The 9,126-nt window shown below is 34.5% G+C and overlaps 1 protein-coding gene across 1 annotated transcript; it reads left to right on the forward strand.

Annotated features, from left to right (window-relative positions):
* Positions 1 to 3,811: 3,811 nt before the first annotated feature.
* On the forward strand, positions 3,812 to 4,159 carry LOC149145399 (protein GLUTAMINE DUMPER 4-like). Its single transcript, XM_089452434.1, has one exon. It carries the CDS (start codon positions 3,812 to 3,814, stop codon positions 4,157 to 4,159), a length of 348 nt encoding a protein of 115 aa, XP_089308560.1.
* The last annotated feature ends 4,967 nt before the right edge of the window (positions 4,160 to 9,126 follow it).

The following is a 9,126-nucleotide window of genomic DNA, read 5'->3' on the forward strand; positions in this document are numbered from 1 at the left end:
CAATTCTTTATAGTGACTTCTCTTGTTAGATTCAACACTTATTTTAGCAAAGTGATGCTTTACATATATTTCACTTCCTTCAACCCAACAGTCAAATTTTGGTTCTCTGTTTAATTTACTCATTGTGACCTACCATTTCCTTTGGCCCATATATTGGATCTACATTTTACTAGTGTCATTCATATTTCATTCGGCGCTCCATTTGATTCCAACTTTTTCAAAGGTTGGTATTTATGTTGCCAGGACACTTATAGAATACTTTAACATGTAGTAGTTCCCCTTATTTAAAACTTTTTAGAACCTTATATATATCCAATCATTATGCAAGTGATTTACTATACCTTATAGCTCCATTCAATCCAACCTTTTCGGAGGTTTTTATGTTGATTGACCTTACCTCCACATTGTATACCATATAATGTAATTGGGACCATTCTATATTTGGATACCCATTGAAAAATTGATCAAATGAGAATTGAACCTAAAAATTTTCTTTTTCGCACACACCTCATCTCATGTCATGATTAGGGTTGTTATAGGTCCCAAATCACCAAATTTCATTGTTTAATGAGGAATATGGAAAAGCTCACAAAAATTAGTTGTTTTGAGTACGAACAACATATATTGTTTCTCTCAATTGTTCCTAATTTTTTTGTTAGTTGACAAATCTTGGGCATGGATTTACTAGGAAATCGATGAAATTAAATACATTTGTGCTATCAAATCCTCTAGCTGCTAATATGCTAATGGATCCAAGCCCTTTGATCTATTGCTTAGGCTCTTCATATCCATGAGCGTAACTATAGATTTCATTATACTCGAATATAAAAAATTCCCAAACCTCTTATTTCTAGCTATAATGATAATATGTAAATATATCATGGTCCCTTAGCCCTCGAGAGATAAGCCGTAAGCTAACTTTCACCTCGCACCATGACCAAGTGCTTACAAAAGCTTGGGATATTAGGAGAAATAAAAGTGGCACACTTACAAAATCACTTTTATCGTGATATATCAACGCATTCAAGCCCTTATGCACTATGCCTTAGTACCATGCCACAATAGATATGGCCAGGGGCTATTATATTAGATATCGAGGAAATATCTCAATATGCACCTTTTTCTAACATGTTGATGTAGTGAAATTTCATGGGTTGTAAGCCCTTAGGAGTGTTACCTTGGCATTGCATGAATAACATTTATACCATGGGCTAGACCATATAAGGATATAAAAAATTATATGGAAATCCACCATTGTAAAATCCCCAATAAACCAAAGTTCCCATAAATGGATAAAAAATTGATGATAATATGTCTATCCATAAATAGATGATGAAGGTCCAAATATATTGAATTTGATAGGTTTTCCATATTATGATAAAATTTTAGGTTTCTAACCCTTTTAGTGAATTATGAGGTTTTCCTTCTTTGTTATGAATTTGAGGTTATTTTGAGATTTTCTCCCTTGTCGCCATTTGACACTTTAGTGAATGTTCTTCCCCTTATCTTATTTTTTTGTCCAAAATTTGCCCCCACCTTAGATTACAACAAAGGCCTCCCCCAACTTTGACACCAATTATAACCCTATTCGACAAAAACCTACCAGTATAAGAGGAGACATGGGAAGATGAGTTACTCGTGTATAAAAACCTGCATTTACTCATGCCTCAAAGAAAAAACTTGTTTAAAGGGGAGGGATATGGAGGGACATGTTAAGCCTTAGACAAAACCCCATGTTAATAATAACTCCCCATGTAAATCTCTAAATATGGATGGACTTGCTAAGCCTTAGACAAAACCCCATGTTAATAATAACTTCCCATGTAAATCTCTAAATCTCTTAAAGGTGGGATATACTTCTTTTGCTATATTAATGTTGTTTACATACCCTTTAATTGTAATTTTAGTTTATCTCCCATATATAATAAGGAGACCTAGTTTTGGAGTCATCTCATCTCATTCTTCTATATTTTTTATTGTAAAAGCAGATTTATATCTCAAAGAGTCTTATCCTTCTTTCTTATATCTAATTCTCAAGGTGTGGAACTTCGTTCAATATTTTCAAGATATTTTGGTATTTTCTTCTTAAACAAATAATTATATGAATAAGTGTCATATGAAGTGAGTTATGGTTTTTTCCACATGTGGTAATGATAAATGATATATGTCCATAATATTGTAGTAAAGCCTCTTTAACTATTAAGAATTATTATGGTGAAATGAAAATAAATATTCATGATTAAAAATCTTATTCCATGTTTTTTAAAATTGTATATCTATAGCTTATATATTAACTATTTATAGTATTCAATAATATTATTAATAATTTAAAATAAAGCTATAATTTAGTTAGTTTTAAATTAAAAATATTTTGAATGTTATGTATTGTTCTAATAGTTATTATAAATTAATCTCCACTATTATATTAATCATTTGATTTACATAACTAATTATTATAATGTTCTTTAATAATATGTTTCGAGTGGTGATAATTTCTTTGAAGACAATTTTTTTTTTAATTTATACCTAATATAATATAGTATAATAATTTGAAATAATTTTGCAATATTAAAAAATATATATATATATTAATAGAAGTTTTGATCTTTTAAAATTAGTTATTATAATACTCTTTAATGCTATGCTTTTATTTTAATGACTTTATGATATTTATAAAAGAGTATGATCTAATAAATAGATATTTTATTTATTTTTCAAGAATTTTTAGTTACTAATTTTAATATAAATTCAAATTTGAATGGTCAAGTACCCCGATCTAAATTTTTTAGACTGCTATACTCTTATACCAAAGCTAACAAATAAAATTGTATCACTATATCCAAACTAAAAGCGAATACATATATTAAATCGAATTCAACATTTTCAAAGCCTCCCCCTTTTTCAAAAGTCATATCTAGAACATTTCTAATATGTCGAACGTAGTCAACGTAATAAAGATTCTGTATAAATTTAGTAAGTGATTGATTCGGGACTTCTAATATCAAAACCTGGCCAGAGGTTGCCTAAGGCTACAAATACTGAAGCCCATCTGACGTAATATGCTGTAGCACGGTATTAAAAAATTGCTCACAAAATTGGTCATTTTGGATCGGTCCCCAATCTACGTGTCCTAAGTAGTGAATATGCAGTAATATTAAATTTCGTTACAGATTTGGTCATCTTTTTTATATATGTGGATACAAATACGAATTGAGATTAAAAAAAAATTATCCACTAAGCTCTACTCTGAGAGTGAGGAAAATCTAGTTCACTCACATCAGTGTTGTTTACGTGTATCCCAGTGGTGTCATAGCTAAGGACAATTAAATGGCATTCAGTTGATAAAAACTTCTTAAGGGACACGTAAGTAGATAAGAACCTCATTAGCTCGTGCAAGTCAATTCACAGTTTTTAACGAATATAAACTATGGGGAAGTGTTCCATTATATGAAGAAATTGCAATATGGATGTCTCTGTCATGGAATAATATTATTCCATCCATCCACTAATGTGGAAGCCGATTGGTCTCTTAATTCACACCACACAAAAAGATGAGAAACGACGTTTGCTTTTCTTGCCCATCTCAAATCTGATATTGACCTTAATTAAAAGTAAAACTGATGGATACATTCCATATTTTTAATAACCTTATCATAGTTTTTAGGGTATGTATCTATATATGAGAGTCTAGTTTGTTAATGTGTCTATCTATATATATGTATGTATATTTATTTAGTCGTCAGATTGTCCCCTCTGTACGGACTATTGGGCAGACTAAGTGAAGTGATTCTGTTGCCAAGAAGATAGAGCTATGCTCGGGAATATAGCGAGTCCTTCTAATCATGAGAGCACTTTTTCACTGTGGCACTCGCCAATCGCATATCTAATCGGCGGACTGGGTGCTATTATGGCTTTGCTAGCCTTTGCTTTGTGCATTATGGCATGCTGCAACTGGAAAAAACCTAGAGGCTTCTTGGAAGAAAATAACTTGAGATCAGAGCAGAACAGAGAGTCAAATATTGGGAGATGTGGGGAAGAAAATGAGTTGATGAAGAATATCACGTCTGTTTCTTCGAATGATGAGAAAGTTGTCGTGAATATGGACGGCGATGAAACGCCGACGTTTATTACTGTGTCAACCTCCGCGTCTCCAGTTTGAAAACGCCAGCATAGAGTTGGATGTGTCAAAGGTTATAACACAGCGCTTTGACTAATAGAATATGATCATGAACATATATAGATGAGTAATGGCTTGCGTTTATTTCGAAACAGAGAAGTTTATTCCTGTTTTATATATCACCTAACGTGGATGTATGAATCTGAAATTCTTGCCTTGCGTGATGTAAAAATGCGTCACTGTTGTCGTCCATTTTGTATTTATTAGCATAAATCCGGTGTATTCCTTTGGATACGGATTTGGAATGTATGCTTGGTTGTTGAAATAAACATAGCGGGTTCGCTAGTAATTTAGTTGCTTGTGCAAAATATGAATTACCCTCACACTAAAATATAATATAATACTTAAATAGGATGTTATAATATAGAGTTAGTATACCATAATTAAAAAAATACGATTTCACCTTTCACCTGAGATATTCTAGTAGTATAGCTACTATGTTCACTGAGGAGAGAAAAAACATGATTCGAAGGATACCTGGGTTTGGGTATAAGTAGACTTACTTTTGGGTCATCTTTGGGAAGGTGAAAGTCCCGTAAGAAGAAATGTACATACAGGTGTTTTTGTGTGGGGGAATGGATGGCACAGGGAGACATTTTACGGAGTTTAGAAGTAGTGGTTGGGGAATGGATGGCACAGGGAGACATTTTAGGGAGTTTAGAAGTAGTGGTTGAAGTTATGGGGTTTCCGAGACATTTTTAATTAGTCTATGTTGCAATCTATGGAAGGGTAGTGGTATAGTATGGAAGGGCAGTGGCATAGTTTGATGGATTATAGATGTAAAAAAAAGTGGTGTAATATCTTGGGTTGTGGATGTTTATTGGAGAATGTGAGACTATTAGTTAGAGATTATTAGAAGCATGTTTACATTAAATATTATATATGTACCATAAATGGCTTAGGGCAGCCTTTGTGGTTGTGAAGTGGTGACTCTAGCTTGAAAGTGACCTACAACTAATAAATTAAGAATAATGCAATCTATGGCTAAATAGAATATCAAATGGTGTTTTTTATTAGATAAATAGTTTATATAATATTTTATATATTTTTTTCTATAATTATTTGTCTTACCAATGTGATTATGTTGTTCTAATTATATAAAACTAATGATATCGTGATTATGATTATGGTATCATTGTTAGAATTGTCAGCATCGCTTGACATAGTAGCTAGGTGAGTTACTATTGAGATTAATGAAGAAATGTATTAATGGAGTGACAAGAGGTTTGGTACAAATATCAGCAGTGTTGTCACAACTATTACAATACTCAATATTGATTTCTTTTGACTGAACTTTCTCCCTCACAAAATGAAACTCTGTATCGATATGCTTTGTGTTCTTATGAAATACTGGATTATTTGCAATTTTAATGGAGTTTTGGTTGTCACATTTGATCACTGTTGCAACCTTATGTTCTTGTCCAACATCAAGGAGAAGTCTCCTCAACCAAACTTCTTCACATGTTGTTGCACACATAACTTGATACTCGGCGTCTGCATAAGACAAGACATTGTGTTCTGCTTTTTGTTACTCAATGTAATGACCCCAGATCCAATGCTAAATGCATAGACTACGGTGGATCATTTGTCCTCTGCATTTCCAGCCCAACCAGATTATGTAAAACATGTCAATATAACATCACATGAATTAGTATAAATAATACCAAAATCTAAGTTTCCGTCGAGATACCTTAAAACACCTTTTGCTGCAACCCAATGGCTCTCAAGGGGCTTTGACATAAATTGGCTCAATGCATTGTCTGCATAAGCCAAATCAGTCCTAGTTGTAGCCAAGTAGATTAGACTCCCAACCAACCATCTACACAAAGTCGCGTTTGCCTCCTTAAATCCATCATGATTCTGAAGTTTTAAATTCTGTCGTAAAGGTACTATTGCAACTTTGAACTGATCCATTCTGAACTTTTCCAGTAAGCTCCTCACATACTTACTCTGTGACAGAAAAGTTTGTCTACAATCCTTCCAGACTTCCAAACCCAAACAATAATGTAGCTCTCCAAGGTCTTTCATCTCAAAGACTTGTGTCATCTACTCCTTGATTTCTTTAATGAGATTATTAGCATTCCCTCTAATGATTAAATCGTCTACATATATTGAAACCAAAACAATCCTTCCCTCTTTATCAAACACGGTATAAAGATTAACCTCATTTTCGCTTCTTTTTTATAGCCATGTTGGAGGAAAAATGAATCAATTTTGTCATACGATGACCTAGGCGCCTGTTTTAGTCCATACAACGCTTTCTTCAACTTGGAAACTAAATTTTCTTCACCCTGTTTGACAAACCCATCAGGTTGCACTAAGTAGACTTCTTCTTTTAACTCCCCATTCAAAAAAGCAGATTTAACATCTAGTTGGTGAATCATCCAATGTTGTTTGGTAGCTAAAGCAATTATTATTCTGATTGTGTTTAGTTTAGCTAAAGGGGCAAATGTTTCATCATAATCTATGTATTATTGCCAGTAATACCCTTTGCAACTAGCCTAGCTTTGTATTTATCAATGCTCCCATTTGCTTCAAATTTAGGATTATACATCCATTTACATCCTATGGGTTATTTTCCTTAAGGTATTTTAACTAAATCTCGTCTTTTGTTTTTGATGATTGACTCATATCCTCTTCCATAGCAACCCTCCATTTACTATAATGACTGGCTTCTTTATAACTAGAGGGCTCAACAACATTCATCATACTAGTTATAAAAGTAATTTCCCTATATCTAGATGGCAACTTAACCTTCCTACCTGATCCCCATAGTGGTGCAATAGCTCCTCTTATCACTTTCATAATTCCTTTGAAGTAAGAAGAAAGAAAAACCAAAGGTAACCACAAACCACTTTTGGAGATCAAGACCTAGCCTTCCTGATGCTTAGAGAGGGCTCTCCCTTTGTAATTTAACTTTGTTTTAGTTAAGATGATTTTAGTCTAGTTGTTGCTTGCACTTGCGTTTTGTTTTGAAAATTTGGCGGTGGGATCACTTTACTTAGATGGATAGAGGTTTGGATTATTCCATTGGGCTATGGAGTCGAATGTCTAACAAACAAGATTGGATCGAGTTCTAAAATAGTGTCTTCAGGGTAAGATAGATGAGTGATTGTAGATCTTAGAGGCTAAATGGTTAATGGCTTCAAATCGAATCAATGGAGCAATTAAGGGTTCCCTAGACTGGACTTTGGAAGGAATTAAAGAAATCAATTGGGATGGGAGAGCAATCAAGGATTCTCAGATTCAGGTATCAAAAGAAAACATGTAAATGACTAACTGTGCAAATTAGAATGTAATTAAACAAATTATGAGTGATATTTAGAGCTAATTCATTTATATTTTAGAACACATTTAATATTATAAAAACAGATAAGAAAAATAACTAAATCACACAAAGAAAGTACTTCACTACAAATGGCTCATCTCATGAATCCTGTAGTGAAAAGCTTTTATTACTTGGTCGAGTCTCTTGAGTTGAAAATGGTTACATTCACCCTCAGGTTTAAGATCAAAATGATGTTGATTTGGGGTAGCATTGGATGTTCTCTATCCACAAAATTTGGTGGAGAGGTTGGAGCACATGAGACCTCCAATACCCAGAAAGCGTTTGGGCAGATTCTAAACAGATCAGGAGATATTAAAATAGTTCATATTTTTAATGAAGTCCCTAAGTCTAAACTTAGGGAAAATAAAATATTAATGTGTATTAATATGAATCTATGTTGGAGTGGTCCAAAAGACATGGATCAAACCATATCTAATCTTAGCCATTGATTAGGACTTAATCTTAGCCGTTGAATCATCAATAGGAAAAGTATAAGAGGAGGCTTGACGGTCACTTGGAGATCACACCAGAGTGATTAGACATTCTATTCTCTAGAGGGAGGTTTGCTAAGAGAGATAGAATCAGTGATCGGGAGAGCAACAGAGGGGCATTGAGTACAGAGAAACATAGAATGCAGAGATTGTGCTGTGAGAGAAACACAACAGCTAAGGAGAGTGATGCAGAGCCAGCAAGGGCTCACGCAGGGCCACGTAGAGGTAGCCAAGTATTGCGCAGAGCACCAGAGAGGCTAGCGTGTTTGATGTGGAGGCCCAGCAAGCTGACACAGGGCCTCCTGGGGCTGACACAGGCCAAGAAAGTTTGACGCAGGGCCAACATGAGATAGAGAGGGGTTGACACAGTCCAAGTTGCGTAGACATTGGGGTTGTAGGAGTAGTTTTGTGTTGAGGAGCTACCAAAAGGTTTTTCCAGGGTTTCAGCCAGGAGATTTCTCTCAAACTGTGAGGTATAGCTGCTAAGTAAATTCTTTGTTGGGTAGGCTAGTTACGGTACCCAAATTGTACTCTGATATTGCTTAATAAGAAAACCCTTAGATAGTTGCATTGGTTTTCTTGCATTGGGTTTTTTCGGGGACATTGGTCCAAAATTAATGGTGTCTTGTGGTGTGTTTGTTCTTGTTTCCTTTAGTTGTTGATATGTAATATGTTGAGCATGCATTGGTGTTTGTTTTTAGTATTTACTTCATAAATAACTCGTTAAAGAAAAATTAACAAGTAGGTAGGAATAAATCAAAAAAAGTGCATGAAGTGTTTCTAAATTAAGTAAACTTAGAAACTTCAACATGGTATCAGAGCTTGATTGCAGATCACAGGAGGAATAAAAGACATCAGCTAACTTTAGCAATAGAAGAAGAAAACAACTGCCCCGAGGTGACAGAAGTTGTTTCTAGCAGCGCAGAAACCAAGGAAGTGTGACGCAGATCCAGCGAGAGCCACGCAGAAGAAGTCGGGAAATTCACAGAGCCTCAAAGGGGCTAGCATTGATGATTTAGAGGACTACAACGTTGACACAAGGCATCCTAGGGTTGACGCAGACCCATCTAGGGTTATGCAGAGGCAACGTGAGGTAGAGAGGGGTTGACGTAGTTCACAGAGGCAGTTGC

Source organism: Pinus tabuliformis, chromosome X (genome assembly GCF_031772625.1).
Source record: "Pinus tabuliformis cultivar Carrire ecotype Pingquan chromosome X, CPIR1, whole genome shotgun sequence".
NCBI lineage: Eukaryota > Viridiplantae > Streptophyta > Pinopsida > Pinales > Pinaceae > Pinus > Pinus tabuliformis.

Excerpts from the sequence above, each read along its gene's own strand:
- LOC149145399 (XM_089452434.1), top strand. The coding sequence starts at position 3,812 with ATGCTCGGGAATATAGCGAGTCCTTCTAATCATGAGAGCACTTTTTCA.